Below are 25394 nucleotides of genomic sequence, written 5' to 3'. Positions count from 1 at the left end.
TAAAATAAGTGGTACTCTTCTCACGTCCTTGGAGAGCCTATGTAGTCAGAAAATGGCTCTACATTCACTTGTGATTAGAGATATGTTACTTTATGGGTCGTGTACAAAATATTTTAATATTACCTTTCTTAAAGAAAACTATGGACGTTTAATATTACCACTATTTACAACACACTGATATTGTGTTAAAACTCTACACATGAATTACTATGTTGAATTGTTCTATCAGCAGATGAAGCACACGGTTATCTTGCTTTAGGTAAGAAACTATCTTGTTACAATTGTCCCACAGTTTCAAATCAGACTACAATGTCAGGAAGCAGGTAGTGTGCATTGGATGTAGTATTTTGGGTTGTCACATGGGACATGCTAACACATTTTAGCATATGAACTGAAATAACTATTGCCATAGTAAATTCTGTACTTTCTGGAGGATACAGTGAATAAAAGAAATTTCAAAGCAACATTATGTAATTGTTGTTAAAAATCATAGAACAATCCACAAGGAATTAAAGTTTGTGTTTTCGAATTGTTCTATTATGATGCTTGGAGGAAACTAGTGGAAAAAATTTGGTACAAACAGAAAGAGGGGTGAAGGATTAAGACAGTTTGCATCATCATGAGAATGTTCATCCACTCCCACCCTATTCATCTGACCATGGCTCTAGCCATCTTTATTTTCCCCATGAAATGGAATTCCATTTAACTCTCACTGGGATTGCAACAGTAATCTAACATGTCAATGGCCTTCCAATAATGATTTGTTCAACTCCTAGTACAAGAGACCAGGGGGACTATGTTGTGGTGACTGGGGAAATTAAAGTATAACAGCAGTTTTCTCTTTTTTAATAAGATATGCTAAGAAGATGATGGCAGCACTGTGTACACTCAGATACCACCATGAGAAGATTTAAAAAAACTGATGCACATAAAAATTCCAAGGCTCCACTCAATGAGAATGAGAAATAAGATGAATAATAATTATCTGAGTCTCAGCTTTAGTTGTTATTGATTTGTCAATTGGTAAGTTGATGAGCAATCATGTTTAGTGTAATGTGTGTGAGATTGAGTGTTTATTCCAAAGTGGTTTTTGTCAAACTGAGTGCAAATCAGAAACAGAAAATTGGACAGTTATTTTACGGTGGCACATTCCTGTCTCATAAAGTAAAGAGACTTAAGACAATGTGTGGCTCCAAATGTCTGATATTTCCCCTAATGACAACAGTTGTAGGATCACAGCATTCAATTGACTGCAATTCCAGTTACTAGTAACACATTAGAAAACTTTTGTAAACTAATGATGAAGTCACTTTTCAGAATAAATTATATAACTATTATAACAAGAAAAAACACAAGTTTATAAACATAACATTTATTTTTGCAAAAATTTTTATTTTGTTATGAAAAGTCCTACATCTAAGTAATGACTTGATGAAAGTCACTACATCTTCTCTCAGTTAAACTTCTGCATAATTATATCTGAAATCCGCACTTTAATTGTCATTTAATTAACTGGTATACATACATTAAACACATTAAAAGTGTTATCCATAACTAAAATAATTTCAATAACAAGAGTACGAAAAAATGTAGTTCTTCATCTCATTATAGCTCACACCCACACTGCTCATTGTTACTTGGTTGTAAAGCTACTTAGCCATGCAGGACACTTGACAAATGCCAACAGTGTCATTACACAGTACCTTCTTTTCTGACAGAGAACTGTTTTGTGTTCCAGCTCGCTTTTCTAGAATCTCTCTTTGAAGATCCACTTCAGCTATTAATCCTGTGATTGCTGTCATAACTACGAAAGAAGTAGGTCAAAAGAGGGTAAATGAGAGATAAATTGCAGCAAAGAAACTTCCAATCATTACTGCCACAAGATTCAGGTCTCAAGAATTCTTGTCTGTGACAGTGGATACAATTAATAATTTCACAAATCTATATTTACAGGGTACGTATCTAAACCACATTACTGATGTTTTGACATTGCTGTTTCTATTTTGCACACCATTTTCAGAAATTTCGTGCTTGATGCACAACAATCTTGCTCTAACTTCATGAGTGATGGCTGTTAATACATTTATTTTCAGCTCTTGATATTCACATCTGTTCTAAGCTGTACAAAATGTGATCATATTCTATTCAGGTATGAAAGTTCATAGTGGTGCACCTACAAACACAAACAGCAATGTTTCCTGGAATTTCTAGCAGTGGACACATTTTCAATGACATGAACTGCAAATGCGATAAAAAATCAAAATGCCATGCAAGCCACCAAGCTGTGGATATGAGCATACTGCCCTAACCTTGGCATGAAATGAACCCAAACACATGCCTGATGAGGAATGCAAGGGAAGAGGAACTGAACCCATCTGAGCTACAATCCTCTCCATGGCTGCTTCTGTCTCCTCAAGCCGCTTGCGCAGGTGATCAATCTCTAGATCCCCTGAAAGACAGACCATAGTAACCTGCCACTGCACCTTTATTCCTAGATGATTTCCAAAACAGGACTATAGTGAAGAGCCAATAATTCTTTACTGTAGGAGTCATACGATGGTGTTTCTCCTTTAATATTACTTTCTTAGACAGGAAACTAAATTTGTGTCATACTTCTTTTGAAACACAATGGCAAAGCATTAACTTTTGCTTAGCATTAAAATTTGTTTAACATCAACTCTCACTTGGATTCTTCAATGGGACATTGGCTTGCCAGCAAAACTCATGCATGCCCTCATAAGAAACAAGAAAGATGGACATCTCACATAACTCAATTGTGGACAGCTTATGGTGAACTGAAAGAGATCTTAGAATTAATCTACAGGTCCTACAAATTTCCATTTTTAAAACCAAGCCTCCAGTGTTAACATTAAACAGATCAGTACATCAATTCCATCCAGGTCTCCTCCAGCTTGGGCAACATACACGTTTATAAGGTTTATGTCAAATACTGGACATAATGCAACTGTTCACTGATTTTGCTGAAGAAAGAATGGGTTAAAAGCTGTTCACAAGTACAAAACAAATGATTCATATGAGAAATAATAATAGTCACAGGACATTCAGATAATGTTTATAACACACAGCAAATATGGTAAAAGATAATATCAACAACTCAGACTGTAAGAAAAAAATAATAATCTAATATCATTAGCTGCACAGTTTCCTGACCTGAAAAGTTGAGTAGTATAGCTCACTAACAGTTGGAAATGTCCAACATATTTTCTATACTAAAACAGATTAATTCTGGACTGGTATGTCAAATATGCAGTCTGATTCAGTAATTATACAAACTTAACTAACACATTTATATGCAGCTGATAGACTGCTTTTTGTGTATCAAAGTAAATGAGAGTTGTTTTCACACAATAATTCAGAAAGTCACTAAGTTGGACAGAATTACTGAAACATTAACAACTAAAGCATGGCTGACAAGCAAGAAACAAATAGATAAACAGTTGTTCATCTGTTACTTCCAGAACTTTTATACAGTTAATTAGCCAGCAATAATTACTAGGGAACCAATGAAACATTAGGGAAAAAAATTGCACACATATCAGATGTACTAGCCTGAAGCAAAATACTGTACCACAATTTCCAAAGCCCTGGAATACAACAGCAGATACATCATCAATTTCGAGTCTGTAATATAAACTACCAACCGCATCAGGTTATTTTTCCTAATTTTTCCATTTTTCATAATTTGTTGTTCCATTTTAACTCCTTTCTCACTTATCACGTCACTCCAATCTCTCTCATTTCTTTTGTATTTCATATTCACCTGCACTTGAATGATATCTTTACAGTTTTCACTCTCAACTTTGATACATTGATTGAATATAACTAATTATTATATACTCCATAGCTAGCTTCAATTCCTACCTTGCACATTGGGGCTATTTATCTTTTCCTTTTGTCAGTTTCACATCAGTCTCTTTCCCCCAATAAAGGAATGAGCCCCCCCCCCCCCCCCTCCCGCCTCTAAAAAAAAAAACAAAAAGTTTCAAAAATCCACCCAGCAGATTGACTACGAGGGTTGGTGCGCCAGCCAGCCTCCCTGACTTCATATGATGTCATATGGCCAAACTAAAGGACTAGAGGACTAATAACGTGAGACAAATTTCAATATTTTGACTGCTGTTCACAGCAAGGTTTAATACTTTTGAAGTAGTGAGCTGAAGAGAACACAAGTCAGGATACCATGGGATAAAATTTCTCATCTGGAGGCAATGAAAAACAATCTAAATTTTTCTCAAGCAGATTTAGAGCATTGCTGCAAATATTTTACTGTATGTTTTTTACAGCTAAAGTAGGTCTGTTACACAAAGGTCTTCCATATTAATATGTCTGGACAGAAATCAGTCAAGGTATAGTTACACACGCCTTGGCAGCATGGCTTGCTATTGGTTGAATTTGGTTTGAAATTGGACAATAATAATGGCTGAATGTGTACTTTGTGTGACTGTCTTTGCCAGCAACTACTATTATGCAAGTAGTGTAAAGGCCAAAATCATAGCTTCCCCTCAATCCAGTGCATATCTTCTCTTATTACAAGACAGCAACAGAATATTACATAGTGGGTAAAATGTTCAAACACTAACAGCAATACATCAAATACCACTTGCACTCTTCTTTCCATTTGCAAATATGTCACTGAATGAATACAAATGGACCAATGATTGAGAATTAATAGGATATAATTCTTTCAAAACTCCCAATTAAATCCACTTTCACAGACACATGAGTGGCCTGTAGGCAGATGGTGACAATACATAAAAAAACATACCTACCATCCATTTGATTGGCTGCCATGACTTTCTTATTACCACTAATGGTAGTTTCATACAAATGTTAACCATATGTTCACAGTGGTCTCACAGTTTATTTCTCTCAATACAAGTCACATGCACGAGAAGATTTTCTGCTGATTCCACTTTGTGATCCAGTTTAACAATCATAAGTAGAAGTTTGTGAATACATCATAATCCTCTTGGCCTCAATTTCTGTTAAACACTACCCCATAACCAACTCCAACCCACCCCAGGACCTCGACTTCACTCATACTGTCAAATCCTCTTGCTCAGTCTCTCCTTCCTATCTTCTGTCATTCCTTCCCATCCCATTCCTCCTCATTTTGTGTGCTGCATGAACACACCAGTTATGGAGTGTCTTTCAGGGTGTCTAAATTCCTATCCAATGCAACTGATGCCTCTAATTCTCACTTTCTCTTCCTCCAAGCCATCATCCATGGTCCCTCCACCTCCCTCCCATTCTCCACCTCCTTTTGTGTCTCATCCACTCCACCCAGCACGAATCCTCACGCCATTCTACCTGCAGAACTGCAGTCCCACCATTGTGTACTCAGCTGGCACAATGTATGTGTGTGTGTGTGTGTGTGTGTGTGTGTGTGTGTGTGTGTGTTTTTCTCTAGTACGAAAAAGGATTCATCTGAAAGCTAGCAAAGTTTTCAGTAATTTTTATATGCTTGTCAATGATTCAACATCTCTAATATTCGGTGAGTTGTTACTCTTACTCGTATTTTTTTTTTTTTTTTTTTTTTTACATTCTGCCAGATCTTTCCATACTGCATGAATGTACATTTTTGTTACATTCAAAATATTGTGCAATATTGTTATTGTTGCTTCAGACTTTCACCTTGTATTTAATAGTTGCCTTGGCCCAGATAAGATTTTCTTTCCCTTTTCATTCTTTGAACTTTTAACACTGTAACCTCTTTTCCTTGTTTTCCCAAGTACTTTTGTTACATAATTTGTCCTTTTTCCTATGTCTGTATAACATACAATTTTTAAGATGCTACATTTAATACCTAGTTTAATCTGGTATTCGTCCCTGTTCTTATATAAATTCCCAGAATCTACATTCCTGCCTGGTGAATCTGTTTCTTTCTAATTCTGATTCATGATTGCTCTGCATCTAACAATTTTGTGATCAATGTGATGAGACTTCCTGTCACACACAACCATTTTGTATACAGTAATTTTCAGATTTTAGTTATGTAAATTACTACCCCCCCCCCCCTTTTGAGTGTAAATTAGCATTCTCAATTAAGTAATGGTATAAATTCATCAGTATATTAGTAAATAAAGAGTAATTTAACCAACTAAAGACAAATTTAGATACAATCTGATGACACGCATAAAAATCTGGAAAATTTTTATCATCCCCAAACATGTAGGATTGAGTCAGCACTCACAATTAAAAATATATTTGTCCTGATGGTGACCGAATTTCTTATAAAAAATACAGATCATTATAAATTGAAACACAAACTCTTGATACTACAAAGAAATAGAACTGCTTTAATTTTATACACTTGCCATGTGGTTTAAGAATAATGAGAGTTCTGGTGCAATGTAAATAATATGACACTAAAGGATAAAATTCACCAAATAGCAGAAGCACTGAGGTGTTGGTATGCACACAAAAGAGAATGAAAACTTTTCTAATTTCATTACATCTTTCGTGGATGACAAACTGTGACTTTGATTTAAATTGTTGATTTATCTGGTAATAAATATGCAACATGGTTGCCTATTTGTTACCAGATAAATCACCAAACTTTTCTAGCTTTTGGATGAATCCTATGCATCTGCAGCAACATTGTACTGGCTATAAACACAATCAGCCAGCACAATGTATCAGCCCAGGTGTGGCTATGTGTGTGAGCATGCATCCACGCAGGCATGTGTGTGGGGGGAGTTCACCTAAGACTTCTGCTATTCAGTGAGTAGTCTCCTTAGTGCCTACATCATTTGCAATTTGCACAAGAATGTGAATAAATACTGCACCTGTCTAACAGTGTCACTGAAAAAGTTTTACCATCATAGATAAGGGTAACAGAACATTACTTGTTCAAGCCATTCTGTCTTTTACACACCCTTTTAGACAGTTGCCTGGCAAGTGGCCACGGGGCTCTGTCTTTACTCTCAAACAATGATGTACCAGTTCTGTGATGGATGTTACTTTAGAAATATCAACTATGCATTCATTAATGAGCCAATCATTGAAAGTAATCCAACTATGTCCACTTGAAAAATGTGGACATATTCTGAATGGAGATTTCAGTTCTGTGTTCACAGCCAATACATCACTGCAGTAAATCACAGAGTAATGGTTACTCTGTACAGGTTTTTTTTTTTTTTTTGGTTCTAATGGGTATTTGTCTGTCACACAGAGCTCCAGATGTGGTATTCTGCTTACTTCCTGATGAAGACAACTGATTCCAGGAAATGTGCTTCTGAGTTTTTGACAGTCAAATAATACCCAACATTACTAAACTAGATGGACTAATATACATCAATATTACCCCCTGAAACACTTCAGTTACCCAGTTGGTCTCCTGATCTGTCAGCAGAATGATTTTATATACGGTAAAACTCTTTTGAATAATACCCAAGGACACTGTGCAGTGCCATAGTAAAGGTAAAGAAATAAGATAAAATGCTTAGTTAACTGTATCAAATGGAACATTCAATTGGTAAAGCTATGAAACTACAAGAACATAGTGTTTGTCAACCATTCTACATTCTTGTGATGTTACATTAACAAGTTACTGTTGCTGAGTGTGTGTGTGTGTGTGTGTGTGTGTGTGTGTGTGTGTGTGTGTGAGAGAGAGAGAGAGAGAGAGAGAGAGAGAGAATGTAAAAAGAAAAAAGTGTACTACATATGTGATGATGAGAAAATATAAAAGTTTTGCTTGATTGTGACATCTGCAAATATAACAGGACTGAAGGCAGTGAGTCTATCATGAAGTACTATCCCCTTATTATAACAATGAGTTGATAAGTATACAAGTAAAATTTAAGATAAGACTTTAATTAAAGGAACTGAATGTAAATGGTACTCACTTGTATCCCTCTCTTTCCATCCTGGTGCATGAGAAAAAAAAAACTTTTCAATTTAATCTCACATACATGTATAGCACATACCACAACAAATGAGTCTGACAAAGAAATATTTACATGGTAGATAAAAACTCACCAAGTCTAGTTCCATTTTCTTCAGGTGCTTTCCATGCAGGTGCTGGTTCATTATTTATTCGTGGCCTCAACTTTTCTTCACAGTTACCATTTTTAGTTGTGTAATCTTCTGCAAAAACAATCTTACGAAATTCTGGGTCTGGATGAAACTCTCCGTAACCTGAACTGTGTTCACTAGGCTTCTTAAACATGACCTATAAACAGAATTAAAACTATCCATCAACAAGGCATCAAACAACTACCACAATAATATGACAATAGCAATTTTTAAGATTAACTGCTATTCGTGAAATAGATACATAAAAAGTTTTTATGATCCTTAAATCAAGTATTAGCAACTATTAAAATATATGAAAACTATTCCATTCCATAGTGGTGGACTGACCTATGACTGTTTTTACAATCAGATTAAAATATGCTCTGTGTATAATATTGCCAAGCAACTTCCTCTTTGATTCCTGTCCCCCATCCATGTTCCAGTACTATTCTTCCTTCTCTTCCTTTTCCTACTAAAAAATTCCAACCTCCCATCACAATTAAATTTTTGCCTACCTTAATTATCTGAATATCTTCTCTTATCTCATCACACATTCGTTCAATCTCTTCATCATTAATGAAGCTAGTTTGTTAAGATAATGCATTAAATATATTGTTTATAATAGCTTACCTGCATTCTTAGTTTGTTAATCAATAAGTCTTAATCTTGAAGTGTATTTGATTTCTTTATAACCCAATACTCACCTGACCAGAAGCCCTGTTCTTCCTGCCACAGAATTTCACTAATTCCTACTATATCTAATTTCAACCGATCCATTTCCCTTTTTATGTTCTCTAGCATAGCTTCATGATTAAGGGATCTAACATTCCATGCTCTGACCTGTAGAATTCAAGTTTTGTTTTTCCTGATGATGACACACTCTGAGTAGTCCCTGCCTGTAGATTTGAGGGGGTGACATTTTAGCTCTGGAATATTTTACCCAAGAGGATGCAATCACCATTTAACAATACTGTACAGCTGCATGTGCTATGGTAAAATAATGGCAAAGTCACACTGGCCAATGCTGCAAGAACAGATCAATCATCCAGACTGTTGCTCCTGTGACTACTGAAAAGGCTGCTGCCCCTCTTCAGGAACCCTAGGCTGGTCTGATCTCTCCTTCCTTTGATGTTGCACCTATGACACCACTGTCTGTATCACTGAAACACGCAAACCACTCCACCTCAGAAAGGTCTATGGTTCATAGGAGGACAGCATTCTTAAGAAATCAAAAACACATTGGATTGCAAAATCAAAACTATCACAAGTAAGGAAAAGAAAACTATACATAATTGACAGGGCAAACAGTGAAGTTAAGGAAGAGTTCATGATGTGCTGTGAGATAAAAAAACTTCTGTATAATGTCTGAAATCACTAATTCAGGCAATAAAAATAAATATATAAGCAATAACTAAAAGATAAATTGGATAATCTGCTAAGGAATATGAGGACTTTGCTAATAAAGATAACAGCCATATAATGAACGATAGAAGTCGAATAGCCACCATTTTTAAACATCACTTCATGGGATGTCTCTGAGGATTTGAATGGACAGTTGAAGGTAATGGAAATTATTATGTCCAGAAAAACGAAATGTCGTGTGGCCAGGGCCTGCCTTTGGGTAGACGGTCACCTGGTGCAAGTCTTTAGAGTTGATGCCACTTTGGCAACCTGTGCATCAATGGGGACGAGATGGCGGTGATGAAGACAATAGAACACCCAGTCCCTGAGCGAAGAAAATCTCCGACCCAGCCAGGAATCAATCCCAGGCCCCTTAGCATGGCATTCCATCGCGCTGACCACTCAGCTGTCAGGGCGGACATTATATGCACAAGAACTGTAACATGACTATTTCAAAATAAGATACTTATCATATAACTAGACTTCTGAATGATCACTGAACAAAACACTTTTTTTTTTTTCAAGTCACACATCAGATTACAAAAAATATAAATGATAAAATACTGCTGACTGATATTCTCTGTGACTTACCAAAAGTATCTGATTGTGCAATTCATAGTATTCTCATACAGAAGCTAACATATTACAGTATCAGAGATTTTGCTGGTAACTGGTTTTCTTCCACTCTTGTTCTTGCTATATATAAAAGATCTAACAGAGAGGTAGAAATAGTTCTCTTAGCTGATGATGCAAGTATTACAACTAATGCTAATGGAGAAACTTCAAAATCTGTAAATATAAATAAAATTATCTCGAAAAATGGTTCTCTGCAGATAGACTGTCACTGAACTTGGATAACACGACACTACATGCAGCAATCCAATATTGCCCGAGGCCCGACCACACCATTAGAAATAATGCATGAGGGTAAATCAATAAATAGAACAAAATATTTTAAATTCTTAGGTTATATACTGAGAAGAACCTCGGCTGCAAGTCACATGTTACAGATCATCCAGATCATCTTAAACATTATCTAAGTGCTGCCATTTTTTCATTGTAGATAATAACAGATTTAGAAGATAAAGTTCCAAACAACTGACTTAACTTTTCCTATATTTACTATCTTGTTGTTGTTGTGGTCTTCAGTCCTGAGACTGGTTTGATGCAGCTCTCCATGCTACTCTATCCTGTGCAAGCTTTTTCATCTCCCAGTACCTACTGCAACCTACATCCTTCTGAATCTGCTTAGCGTATTCATCTCTTGGTCTCCCTCTACGATTTTTACCCTCCACGCTGCCCTCCAATACTAAATTGGTGATCCCTTGATGCCTCAGAACATGTCCTACCAACCGATCCCTTCTTCTGGTCAAGTTGTGCCACAAACTTCTCTTCTCCCCAATCCTATTCAATACTTCCTCATTAGTTATGTGATCTACCCATCTAATCTTCAGCATTCTTCTGTGGCACCACATTTTGAAAGCTTCTATTCTCTTCTTGTCCAAACTATTTATCGTCCATGTTTCACTTCCATACATGGCTACACTCCATACGAATACTTTCAGAAATGACTTCCTGACACTTAAATCAATACTGGATGTTAACAAATTTCTCTTCTTCAGAAACGCTTTCCTTGCCATTGCCAGCCTACATTTTATATCCTCTCTACTTTGACCATCATCAGTTATTTTGCTCCCCAAATAGCAAAACTCCTTTACTACTGTAAGTGCCTCATTTCCTAATCTAATTCCCTCAGCATCACCTGACTTAATTAGACTACATTCCATTATCCTTGTTTTGCTTTTGTTGATGTTCATCTTATATCCTCCTTTCAAGACACTGTCCATTCCATTCAACTGCTCTTCCAAGTCCTTTGCTGTCTCTGACAGATTTACTATCTTATGGCATCATATTCTGGGGTAACATGGCATGAGGGAAAAAATAAGCTCATTGTACAAAATATTAGCCATCCATTTAAACGGGCACACCGATCACTTCGGAACACTGTAAATGGTTACGACAATATGATACATTCTTAACACAACTGTTGCTTTGTATTGAAGGCTTCTGGATGCATTGTTCATTTTAAATTCTCTGGTCTCATTTATTGTCTAGGGGTCAACTAAGCATCTGTCACATTACCCTGTTAATCCTCATAAATTATACAGAATGCAGTCAGGATTGAAATATGACATGATAAAATTTAAATAATGTTCTCAACTCACTTGTCTTCAGACTTAAAATACATAAAATTTATTAATTCATTTTGGTGATTGAATTATAACCGATATTTCTCAAATTTATTGAAAAGGGAAGTATACCATGTTAACTACCAAGTAGTTCTAGTAAACTACCAAAGTCATTCAAAGTCCACCACTGTCCAACAAGTGTTAACTATTATATGTCCAAACACTCAGTGACTCATGGAAATTCCATAAGATCTACACTGAATAACTTATGTGAAATTATGCTTGATGTGAGAATTATTAAAAGCCCAAACTACTTATTTCAGGGACCTTCACCAGGTTGCATTAATAGAAGAGAGAGACAAGATCCAATGAGCGTGTTTTGTCTCAGGATTATTTAGTCAGCATGAGAGTGTTCCAGAAAAGTTCAATAGACTCTAGTGGCAGACACTCCAAGAGAGGCATTGAGCATCATGGAGAAGTTTACTACTTAAATTCTGAGAAGGGCACATCCCGGAAAAGTTGGGCAACATATTACTTCCTCCCAAATTTGTCTTTCAAAATGACAATGATAAAATCCAAGAAATTAAAACTTCTTCCCAAACACCATTTGTGAACATAACAGGGAAGCCAGGATCAGATTAGAGGTACCAGAAATACCTTCCACCACACACCATACATTGGCTTGCGGAGTAGAGATGTATGTAGATGTAGATGAAGACATATAGGCAGTATTATGTGGTACTGGAGTGTTGTCTCTGGGTGTGGGAGGAAGGTTACCTAATTTTTTTTGTCTGGTGTGTTTATGTGGAGTCCACTTTAGAACCTCTTGCACACAGTTCCATAAGTAGCTTGAAACAATCATCTAAATATTTCTTTGTTGAAAATAAAATAATGTAAATCAGCATGTTTCTCTAACTTTCACTACAAAAGTTTACTATAACTGTACTCCTGACCTGTTTCACATAGTAAAAAGAGATTGCAATTATGATACTTTGTCTTTTTGTATTCATAGAATTTTATGTGTTAGGTTTATTTTTTCTATCTTACATCACTTTCTCTGAGGAGTCTACTATGTGACTGTTGGTCTGTGAGGTGCTTCACTGGTGTCAAATGACAGTTTAGTCAATCTTTTGCTGACAGAAGGCATGGCTTTCTTGTAAATGTAACAAATAGTTTAAAATGTCGTAACAGATTTACTTAATTTTGTTGCAGACTAGCGACTGCATCTTGTGTACTAGGCAGATGTGACATCACATAGTAGGTGCAGGATGGGCTTAGCAAAGCAAAGAACATAATATTCTGTTTTTAGTGACCACAAGGGTAGCACATATTGCAGCTGAACAAAGTGTGTAAAAAAAGTTTAGATTTTGTTGAACTTAACCTATTACAACAGTTTTCATTACTAGAAAGGCAACAGAACTTCACAATATGGGGGCCTATCTGGGATTTGTCTGATAAACTCAGACAAGCTGGTAATTGTGATTTATGCAATGAGGTAAGTCTGAATGGTATGCAGAAGACAGGAATTCCAAGAGGTCGGTTATGAAGCTTATACCATTTTAGAAGTGACATCACAAAACCATGAGAACATCTGAAGCCACAGTAAGTTCGGCTTTGGTAAACCACCAGCATAACCGCTCGATGCCACCAGACAGCAGCAGTTCATATCAGGCAACAGGTAACGTGTGTGCTTTAGTTTCACAATCAGCCCCATTGTGGCAGTAACAGAAACAGCAACACTCCTGCTTCATGTATCATATGGGAAGCATCAGGACTCTAAAAGATCAAGCTGAATGGTGAAAAGTGTGCTGTCATATGTAGCATTTTGTTTTTGAGAATCATTTCAGTGAGGATTTAGATATGAATAAATCAAATGGAAATCATGTTAACTAAGACACCAGTAACTGGAAATCTTCAGAGAATGAAATCCATTTAGGCCCTCTAAATAGCTGTGAAATCAAAGTGAATGTTTTAAATTTAATATTGGATGCTTTAGTGAAATGAATGACTGATTAATTTAGATTAAGAATCAAGTATCTGAAATTAAGATCAGCATCCAGTCAATGCCAATAGTTGTTTAAACCATTAGCTGTAGATGAAAACAAGCTTTTCTTGGAAATAAAATTATTCTGGCTGAATAGCAACATTAGGGATGACACCAGCGTCAACAATGGTGAATGCTGACTTCAGGTAAAAATTACACGAGTTTACACATAAAAGATGTTGATTATGTGACTGTTATTGAGTTTGGTGTTGGTGATTTATGTGGTAATGCTTTAGAGAGTTGTAATGAAGCATTAGTTACTGATGCTGTAGTTTATTTATTTAATGATGATAAAAATGTTGATGAGGCATGTGCACTTTTCATGATGGAAACAGGTGAAGTTGATGGGTAAAGTGAATTTGAAACTCTGAAAAAAAGTGCATTAAGATCAAATGTTAATGGAAACTAAACGAGAATGTGAAACAAGTGAAGTGGTTGATACTGATGGAATGATAGAACTGAGAGATTTATATGATGTGATTAAGAAGTTGCAGGAAGGAGACATCACCACAGTGGGGGAAAAATGGATTTACAAAGCCTACAATCAGAGGGAATGGGAAGAACTTGCCTATCTGTGCAAGTAGATACATATGAATTATTGGAAAGCTACTCAAATTTATCAGGGAGCTATTATGCAAAGCAAGACAGAATAAGCTTTGTAGGAAAAATTGAAAGAAATTATTTGATGACAATTTGAAAATTGAGCCACTGGGAAAGCAGTCTGGTACTTAACATGCTGCTAGCTCCTTATAATTTTTTAAGAACTTCCCATTTTGTCAGGGGAATAGTTAAGCACGTTTTGGAGAAAAGGGGCAGCAGGAAGAAACAGAATATATAATAAGAAGGTTAAAGGCCAAGCTTAACACGGGAACCAAGTTTTACTTAGAACTAAAGAAAATCACATATAGGTTCATGTTTTCAAAAAATTATAATTTGGATAAACACGTTTCTTAACTTTGCCATGTCATGCACTCCAATACCTATAGATTAATTTATCCTCTGTTGATCCATTGTGTAGTAGGAACAGTGGCCAGTCAAATATTTACCAAGGAGAATCACTAAACAGCTGTATGTTTTGAGAAGTTATTTTATTTAATGACAACCAATTTCAGAATCTCAATAATGCCATCTTCAGACCTTTATGTACTCCACGTACAGACAATCAGATGTATCAATACTTGCATTATCTGGATTCTGTGAATTCACTTTTGGAACCTTTACTTTGGTGACTTGACAACAGTTGTCAAGTCATCAATGTAAGCAGAAATACCTGTTATTTACTACCATGTTATAGATTAACTAGTGCAAATAAACATGAAAAATATCTAATTTGCAGTAGGGCTCATATACAGAGTGTTTACTAATGTAGGTTCAAAGGAAAGAGGCAAGTAGAGGACAATCAAATCAAGCAAATAATCTTAACAAATATAGGCTTCAAAACCAACTGTTTCATTGATACAGTATATATGCATTACTGCAGTCATGCCAATTTTACAACACTGTTGATGTCTAATGCTATGTAGCTGTTGTTGTTGTTGTTGTTGTTGTGGTTGTTGTCATTGTAGTTGTAATAGTGATAGCAGTAGCAGTAGTAGTAGTAGTAGTAGTAGTTGTTGTTGTTGTCGTTGTAGTTGTAATAGTAGTAGCAGAGGTAGTAGCTTTATTCGTCTGTAGATCTCTCTTTACAAGGATATAGGACAAGTCAAAGTATTTACAAGTTTAGACCAATTTAAAATAAGCTTCTAGTTAGACACTCATTAGATTTACTCCTGGCATACAATACTTTCTTAAATAATGTAATGCCACACTGTTCACTTGTATCTCACTATCAGTCACTGCACACACTATACACACATTGTTTCATAACACTACACACACACACACACACACACACACACACACACACACACACACACACTGGTGATCTCTGGGCCATTTTCTGAATCACATCTTCCCATTTGCTATCCTGGAAAACTGAGTCAGCATCCCTCTATAATGAGTCAGATGTTGAGTGCAGAATGAGGAAGAGGTGTTAGTACTGTGCAATGCATAGCTTGGGGGTAAGATTTTCTAGAAAAGAAAAAAGATGGAAAAACACAGTGTGAAGGTGTTATGTGGAATGTTGGATGTTTTATAACAAATATTATTATTTATTTGTGTAACATTTTTTTACCACACTCTTACTCTGTTTTATCTAAGTAATCCTTCAATGTATAAAATGTATTGCATAACACTGCCTTTTTAAATAAGTGTAATTTTTGCTATTTCTTTAATCTCTTTTGGTAATTTATTGTACAGTTTTATTCCTTGGTAGAAAATGCTGTTTTGAGTTTTATGTTTATTTTTTCTTGGCAAATGCAAGTTGAGTCTAGATCTTGTTCCATGGTGATGGGCAGAACTGTGTGTTCAGAAATTACCTATGTTATTTTCGATGTGTACAACTGACAGGTAAATGTATTGACAAGGAGCAGTTAAAATCCTCAGTGTTTTGAACAGATCTTTACAGTGAGCTCGACTACCATTTTTGGTTATGATTCTTATGGCTCTTTTCTGGAGTTTGAAAATTGTTTTCATATTTTGTGCATTTGTTCCCCAAAAAAGACTGCCGTAGCTGAGAACTGAGTGTACATATATTAGTATGTAGCTAAAAGACACTGTATGTTACATATTGTTGACAGGAGTCTAAGGGTATAACATGCTGAAGACATTCTGTTTGCAAGTACCTTTGTGCATTCACACCACTTCAACTGAGAATCACTATTCACTCCTAGAGATTTTGCACTTGTTACACAGCCTATAGAGGTGCCATCTACATTTAATTTAACATTGTAATTTTCCGTCTTCAAACTGAAATTCATCGCATTAGTTTTCCTTATATTCAATGTCACTTTCTTGCTTATTGACGAATCATGAACTTCCTTCAGAGTTTCATTTGCTTTCTCTGCAAGGAGTTCTCATTTCCTCAGTGACTATAATATTGCTGTCATCAGCGAAGAGAATTTTTTCACCATGAGTAATACTATTGGGAAAGTCACTGATGCATATCAATAATACTACTGGTCCTAATATGCTACCTTGCGGAACCCCTATATTATGTATTAAGTGTTTTACTAAATGTTTAGACCTATTTGAAGTATGTGTTATCTCTACTCTTTGTACCCTATCTGCTAGGTATGATCAAAACCAGTCATTAGCTACCCCTCTTATTCCTAACGGTTCTAATTTATTTAATAGAAACTTGTACTCAATTGTATCGAAGGCCTTAGAAAGATCTAAAAATATGCCTATGACACACTCATCTTTGTCAAGAGCATCAAGTACAACCTTTGTGAATTTTACTACAGCTGACTCCGTATTTTTGCCACTTCAGGAACCAAACTGTGATTCGCTTAAAAGATTGTATTTATTCAGGTAATTTATTAATCTGTTTTTCATAATTGCTTCTATTATTTTTGATAATAGTGACAGCAGGGAAATGGGACAGTAATTTTCTACGTCTTCTGTGTTACCTTTCTTCAGCAAAGGTACAAGTCTTGCCTGTTTTAACTGCTCTGGAAATGTCCCTGATGTGAAGGATTCATTTGTTAAGGGTCCTTGTATAATCTCTATGCATTGTTTCAGTACACACATTGGTACTTCATCTAAGCCTACTGACTTTTTATTTTATAGTTTTTGAACAGTTTTACTGACTTCATTCTCTGTGGTTGGAAGTAACATCATTGTATTTAGTGCATCATTATTTACAGGCGATACATTATTTGTTTAGAGGAATTTTTGCTGTAACTTCTCTGCAATACTTGAAAAATGCTCATTTACATAGTTTACTAAGTGTTGTGGATCATTTATTACCTTATCCCCCTCCCTTAGCAGTATGTTATTCTGGGTTTGTTTGCCTCTCCCTGTTTCATAACTGATTTGCTTTTATTCTCTGCATTAAATATTATTTTGTCATTAAATGATCTTTTTTTGGAGCACTCAGCACTTTTTGAAAGAGCTTTTTGTATCTAAGATAGAAATTTAAGAATTCTGGATCATTGTGACTCTTTTTCATGGAACCAAGGTAATTAAATGTTTGGGAGGACATCTTAATATCTGCTGTTAGCCATCTGCTTTTGTGAGATGATACAGACATGCATACTTTTGTAAATGCCTTTTCAAAGTTCAATTTAAATAATGTGGAGCATTTTAGAGAATTTCATACTCACATTGTTTTCCTTACACACTTCATCCCAGCTTTGTTTTGCTAGTTCCTTTGAAAAATCTTTTATTTTGATTTCTGATAGATGTCGTCTGTAGGCTTGTAGTTTATTTTGATTTCTGATAGATGTCGTCTGTAGGCTTGTAGTTTAGGAAATTACTCATTGCCTGATTTTATTTTTGTTATTTGGTCTGATAGTCCGAGAGCTTTTACAGCTACAACACATTTTTCCCTGTACATATTTGTGGCCACGTGGTCAATTACTGATGCAGTCATTGTAGTAACCCTTGTTGCACTATTGACCAACAGGGACATGCCAAAACTTTGAAGCATATTTATGAGGGTGCATCTGGATTCATTTATGATGTTAGTGTTGATGTTAATGTCCCCACACAGAATTAACGTTGACTTTTGTACTTGAGACTTTATCTAGAACTTCTGCTAATTTATTGGAAGAAGTGTCCACACTACCACTGAAAGATCTATACACTCATAAAATGAATAATTTCTTGGTGATATCAAGCCCTGCTAATTCAATAGCTGATATTTCAAAGCGTTTGTCTTCACTTGCTGTACTGAGGTTATGTCTTGATTTGAATTGTGTTCCTTTTCTGATATAAATGCACGATACTCCACCCCTTTGCCCTTTCATAAGATAATAACACTGCATGTTGGATTTCTGTCTCTCTACACCACTGCTCAATAACACAAACTACTCTGCAGTTCAAAGATTGGAGCTCAATTTCTAACAGTTATATTTTATTTTTTATTGATTGCAAGTTTTGATGGAGGATTGTTAAGTTTGTGAAATGCCTCATGTCACTCTTTCCGATTGTTTGTTTTTCTTTGTGACATCTGGTATGTGTGATATTTGGAATGTTAAAATCTGTCTTGTGAGTGATTGGTTCAGTATTTTTGAAGTGCTGGAAATATTCTTTAGGCAGGGGAACCTGTTGTCTGGATTTATCCTACAAAAGACTTACTTTTCATATGTTTATGCTGCATTTTTGAATGACATTCCTCATGTTGAAAGGATGCATATGGTGTATACGGCTATTCAGGAATATGTATCATGAATCTTTAACAATAAGTGTATGGTCATGGTTCACCAATACCATCGTGCCCAGGTCTCCCACCTTGAATCCATTGAATTTTTTGTGAGAGGCTATTTTATAGCTGTGGTGTATTCCAGCCCTGCTAATCTTTCACTTGAAAGATGGCCATTGTATTGGAACTTAAGCTGGTTTATCTAAACAGGTATATGTTTTATTTTTTTTTCCTGTCAATTCTCATGAATTCATTCATCTAAGCAGTTTATGGCAAAGATTAAAAAGTAGTATTCCCATAACAATCAAGCCTGCGGAGCTAGCAGTAAAAGATGATGAAAATTAATTTTCTTATGTCTGTAAAAACCCTGCTCGGATGTTTCATTGACTTTAAACTGTCTTTCCCTGTACACTGCTGCACTAATATTAGTCTTAGTTGTAGGAAAGGGGAATTTTGTTAAAATTCAGTAAAGGCGCAGTTGGGTGATGAAGTCTGGGGCAGCTGGCACTGTGTGGTAATAGTCGGCAGCCAGTAGGCCAGGTAGAGTAAACATGGCACGGAGCTGCAGAGGCGTATTCCACGTACGATTTGTTTGGAGTGAAGCAATAGCGAGGCAGGGAACTGCAGCATTACTTTAAGGTATTGCGATGTATGAGGCGAAGCAGTAGGCCAGGGCTGGGAGTGGCCACATGTAAATGGCTGACATATGGGAATTTACCTCTGCCATAGTTTCTGTCTCTCTCTGACACTATGTCAGAAGCGAGGGAAAATGCAGTGTAAATAGTCAGGCACTTTTAGCTTGAGGGGTGCGCCAGGTCAGTTGAGAGTCGGGTCGGACCTGCGCTGGTCTACACTTATACGGGCCAGTCTGGTAGCGATGTTGTAAATATTTTGTGTAAACGTGTAATTTGTTTCTATGTATTTAATCGGACTGTATTCCGCCTCCGGGGACACAACACCAGGGCAGGATGGAATGGCAGCCGGGAACTTGGAGACTGCACGGATTGCGAATGTGATGCATGCACGGATTCCACTGCAACGGTTACCAGAGGCTTTGAAAAATTTCGAGTTTATCGGGATAGATATCTGCGGGCCATATAACAAAACAACGGCAGGGAATCGTTACATTTTAACCATAATTGATCACTTTTTGCCGTATCTAGCCATGGTCACAATACCAGACCAACAGGCAAGTACGGTAGCACAAGCTTTAGTCAATAACTGGTTATTGAAGTTTGGCGTGCCTGATACCATAATTAAGGATCAGGGAACGAACTTCATGTCCAAATTAATGACACAGTTGCGTCGCTTATTGAGAATTAAAAAATTATGGACCAGTCCATTTCATCTGCAGGCGAATGGGAGAACGGAGCGAGCACATAAGACAATTTCAAAAATGCTAAGTTATTATGTGAATGGAAACCATGATAACTCGGATGGTTATCTTCCATATGTGGTATCGAGTTATAAAACCAAAATACATTCGGACGTTGGAATGTCACCGTTCGAGGTGGTCTATGGAAGAAAGATGCCATCACCATTTGATGTTCTATGTCTGAAATCGGGAGCTAAAGGGAACACAGTGAGGAAATTTGCACGGACAATACGGGAAGTCTGGAAGAGGGTACAGAAGGCCAATACGAAAGTGCTGGAAAGGCTAGAAGAACAGAATACACAATTAGGACCTTTACCACAGTACAGGGTAGGTCAATGGGTACTGATCACGAATCCATATACACCTAAGGGAGAGGCGAAAAAATTCTTGATGAAGTACCACGGACCATACCAGATCATGGAGATGAATTCTCCTGTAAATGTTAAAGTGCAGCTGCCAACAAAAACATCCATTATCAACGTAAGTAGAGTAAAGTCTTTTAAAGGAATGCTGGATGAATTACCTCAATTACAAGGAAGTGATCCAATTGCAGAGGCTAGGCAAAACAAACAGAAGGAGGAGGTCGCGGCGGAGGGACAATGTTCCGTATGCATTATAGCCATAGAAACAGTGAATTATTATATGTGTAATATTGTATGGCATGTTTACATTTTGTGTTTCTGTATCAAGGGGTATATCCCCCCCCATTCATGTAATTTGATAGGGGCACAGTGAACTATTGGGAATTTCTGAGGATGTCATACGACGTTGTAGTGATCTGTAGTGGGAAGGGGTTCTGGACATATTACCAATACAAAATCTGACATATTTAAACTCCACGTTTAATCCAGAGTTTTTGGAAACTTTGCATTCCTTTATTAACGCACAAGAAGGCTCAATCATGGTTAATAATGTATTGGAACACATTCGAACGTTACAACAGCATTGCACCAACAGAATAAAGACAGTGAGCATTTCAGCCACAGGGTGTGCCACTTTTCTATTTTTCTTGAGTATACCTTTGTGGAGAGTGTGGAAACGTGCAACAGTAGAGGAGGTGCCAACACATCAATTGCCTACGGGATGGGCAACCAGTGTAAACAGTGTATAGGGGTAGCGTTAATTTTTTTATGTACTTGTTAGTTTCAGTCTGTAGCATTTAAGTTTTGTGAACAAGGTATGTTTCTGCAGCCACGGCTGTTATATTTCGATTTGGGACGAATCTTGTTGAAAGGAGGGAGGTGCACTGCGCTAGTATTAGTCTTAGTCATAGGAAAGGGGAATTTTGTTAAAATTCAGTAAAGGCGTGGTTGAGTGATGAAGTCTGGAGCCGCTAGCAGTGTGTGTCAGTAGCCAGTAGGCCAGGCAGAGTAAACACGGCGCGGAGTTGCAGCGGCGTATTGCACGTACGATTTTTTTGGAGTGAAGCAGCAGCAGCGAGGTAGGGAACTGAAGTGTTGCTTTAAGTTATTGCGATGTATGAGGCGAGGCAACAGGCCAGAGCCGGGAGTGGCCATGAGTAAATGGCTGATGTATGGGAATTTACCCCTGCCATAGTTTCTGTCTCTCTCTGACACTATGTCAGAAGCGAGGGGAAATGCAGTGTAAATAGTCACGCACTTTTAGCTTGAGGGGTGTGCCAGGTCAGTTGAGAGTCAGGTCGGACCTGCGCTGGACTACACTTCCAAGGGCCAGTCTGGTAGCGATGTTGTTAATATTTTGTGTAAACGTGTAATTTGTTTCTATGTACTTAATGTATTCTGCCTCCAGGGACACAACACCAGGGCAGGACGGAATGGCAGCTGGGTACTTGGAGATTGCATGGTCTGCCTGAAGGAGGGCAGTGACCGCAGTCCGCAGCGGGTCCAGGACGGGCCACGTTTGCTTCCCACCTGGAGTACCGGGGTCCAGGCGAGGCGTACACTTCGAGAGGCACAGCAGTGCTGAAACAGCATTAGGGACGGTGGCGGTTGTTGCCATCTGGCAAGCACCACTAGTGGCAAGTTGCGGCACGCATCCAGGAGGGTGTGGGTGCGGGTTCGAGTCCAGTCCAGTCTGGTCCTGTACTGGGAGCAGCAGAGTCCGAGGGCCACAGGTGACCAGTACAACCACCTTTGTCCCATGGTCAGACAGAGCAGGCCAAATGGGACAGAGGGTGGCGGGGACCAGGGACTGTATCAGTCTCCGGAATCGCGAGCAGTAGAGTGGCACCTGTTGCTACGCCTCGGAGGGTGGCGACTGGGCGAGCATGGCTGATTTCCATCATCGGGTAGCTTTGATGACCGCAGCAGCGGTGTTGGCAGTCTAGGAGTGCTGAGGCGCCGGACTCGCAGGGCGGCACACCAACATATGCTTCTGTAAACTAACTGAATAAAGGAATACTTCCAAACACCACTGTATCACTCTACACTGCCCCTTGACGCTATTGAACTTGCTCGGCCTCCTGACAATATACGGTGCGGTGGGTCCCGGCTTCAGTGCGGCCATCTGGAGTCCCAGGTTCGACCATTGACGATCCGCAACACGATAGAGAGAGGATATGGCTTTTTGTTTTAGTTCATTAATAATGTGAAATATATTAATTCTTATGGTAGAGAATCACTAGTATCTTACTTCATCTGATCTGTCTATCCACATTACCATTACCTGTAATACTTCAGAGAAGGAAGAAATTTAAGCAGTGCAAGCTGGAACACTGTTTTCAAAGAAGAGGAGGAGGTAAATAGCTTCAAGGCTCGAACTATCATCTAGTAATCCAATACTAAATATTACAGATTTTTCATGTATACAAAATATCTTAAGCCCGACTGACTGGAACATGCATCGCTGTGTGTAAATTAGCTGACACACCTGCTCCAAAGTGAATGCACTGTTGTTGCGTCTCTTGTGCTGCATCAGCAAATTTCCATCGTATTTTTTATTCTTAAAATTATTAATCAGTAGCCCACGTAAACACCTGTTGTAATGTCTTTGTCCTCAAGTGTATACTTGCAGCCTGGATCCTCGGGGATTCTGCTATAAGGTGTTAATGTACTCACTCATAATACATCACACCAAGGAAACCATGGGTATCTTGATCTATTTATTAGAATTATTTTGCTTGTTTCATTGTCCTCTATTTGGCCTCTTCATTTGTACCTATAATAGTCAATTACTCTACATAATTCTCTGTCCAAAATTTATTTTAGGCACCATTTTCAGTTGCCAATTACTTAATGTTTTACTTTATTGAACTGCATACCCAATAATGACTACAAATTAAGAATTTATGCAGTTAATTTTAACCAGGTGGACTCAATGATTTGTAAAAAGTAATGAAATGAAATCATATTGTTTGACATACACTTGCATTTATGATTTAAAATGTAATTGCCTACAGTGATCATAATCTCTATTCAGTTTTTTGCAGTATATGAATAACTTACTCCCGACTTCAACATATTTTCTGATTTCTGGTCTTTTCAGTATTTCTTCATTCGCCATCTTTTTTTCTGTTGATACAATGATGTACTTTCTGACATTTTCCTGAGAGGACCCCAAACTACTACATCTTTTGATAAGCTGGCTGAGAATTTCTGTTTTTGTAATGTCAAACACTGGAAAATCCAGGATGGATATTGTTTTTATAATATTACTTTCTTTTCACTTACCTAAAACAAACTGATTTATGTTCTGGGATTTCTCTCAAAATTCATTCAAACCAAGAGAGCATGAAATGAAATTCTACTTTTCCCGAGAGCAGTTTTTCAGTTTGGGTGTAGATTTCATCCATGTATTCCCAACTTTTCTTGTGCTGAATATTTTGCACAGTATCTTCCATTCCTTTTCCTCCAACTCTTGAATTTCTACCTTTTTGTTCAGGACTAAACATTCAGCTGCATAAAGGCACTCCATTTTTTGTAACATCATTGTTGTGTTAGCATTTTGTTTTTAGCTAGGAGTGTATTTTTCATTGTAAATTTCTTCACTGACAAACCATTTCTATTTTATGAGCTCTATTTTTGTTTGCTTCTTTATGTAGATTGCTTGTCAGTATTATCTCCCTAAGTACCTGTTGGTTCCACCATATCGTGCACATTGGAATTTTGGAGCATTTTTATGTTGGCTATTAAGTCCATCTTATATATATAATTGTAATTCAGCCTTTTCTACCATCTCTTTCAACAGGCTGATTTGTTCAGTTGCTGTATCAATGTTTTAGAAAATAATGCCACAACAGTTTAATCTGATACTTGAGTTTTTATATCCCATGATTTCTTGGATGCTGTTTCCTTTATGTAAAGATTCAATTCTGTTATCTTTTCCAAAACACAGTTGACGACCATTGGGGAGAGGCTATCACCTTGTCTTAAACCACTTTTGATTTCAAATAGTCCAAAATTTCCTCATGGAATTTTATTTTGGACTTTGTTTCTGTGAATGTTTCTTTAATTATTGGCAAAATTCTTTCACCTGTGCCAAATTTTTCTAGTATATTGAAGACTGTTTCTCTTTCTATGGAGTCACTGGCTTTCTGGGCATTTACAAAAGTTATGACAAGATTTTAGCTTCTTAGATTACACTTCTTAATGACCAATTTCAAATTCATACTCTGTTCTACACAGATCCAGCCCTATCCAATAAATTTTGAGGGTCCTGGATGGGATTTTGCATGTAACAGCCCTAAAGAGACTCCTCTATAGTTGTTAACACCTCGTTTTTACCCTTTCTTGTGTAAAAAAAAATGTATGAGAGTGAATTTCCATTCTTATTGGATTTTCTCAGTTTCCCAAATTTCTTCCAAATTTTTTCAAGTTTTTTTCAATCATTTCATCACTTGCATTTTTCCAAATTTCTGTGACAATTTAATCTTCTCCAGAAGTTTTATTTTTTAGTTCTTAATTATATTCTGAATTTCAGTTTTTATCTGGAGGTTTTGAAATTGGACAAACATTTTCAGGGCATTCTTGGTCAAAAGATATCACTGATTTCTCACAAGTGAGGAGCTACTTGAAGTACTCAGTTAATTCGCAGTTTTCTTTGTAATTAACATCTAGTTTGCCGTATTCTATTTTTAAACAAACTTGGTGGTTGATACTTCTTTAAGTTTTGAATTTTTTATAA

At 37.0% G+C, this 25394-nt stretch overlaps 1 protein-coding gene across 10 annotated transcripts in view; it reads right to left on the bottom strand.

Moving 5' to 3' along the window:
* The window catches only part of LOC124798640 (FK506-binding protein 5), a 218372-nt gene that overhangs the window by 161697 nt on the left and 31281 nt on the right, over window positions 1–25394 (bottom strand). For 3 of the 10 annotated variants that reach the window (XM_047262127.1, XM_047262128.1, XM_047262132.1), the window contains exons 5-7: window positions 8002–8194; window positions 7869–7889; window positions 2310–2449 (exon numbers count right to left, since the gene is read on the bottom strand). In XM_047262127.1, coding sequence (XP_047118083.1) covers window positions 2310–2449; window positions 7869–7889; window positions 8002–8194 — 354 coding nt within the window. Of the gene's footprint in view, window positions 1–1703; window positions 1805–2309; window positions 2450–7868; window positions 7890–8001; window positions 8195–25394 lie in introns of all 10 variants that reach the window. The other 7 variants (XM_047262130.1, XM_047262134.1, XM_047262136.1 and 4 more) reach the window with 3 other exon arrangements.

The sequence above is a fragment of the Schistocerca piceifrons genome, chromosome 5 (genome assembly GCF_021461385.2).
Source record: "Schistocerca piceifrons isolate TAMUIC-IGC-003096 chromosome 5, iqSchPice1.1, whole genome shotgun sequence".
Taxonomy (NCBI): Eukaryota; Metazoa; Arthropoda; class Insecta; order Orthoptera; family Acrididae; genus Schistocerca; species Schistocerca piceifrons.
The sequence above is the reverse complement of the archived record's forward strand: the minus strand, read 5'-3'. Positions and strand labels throughout refer to the sequence as shown.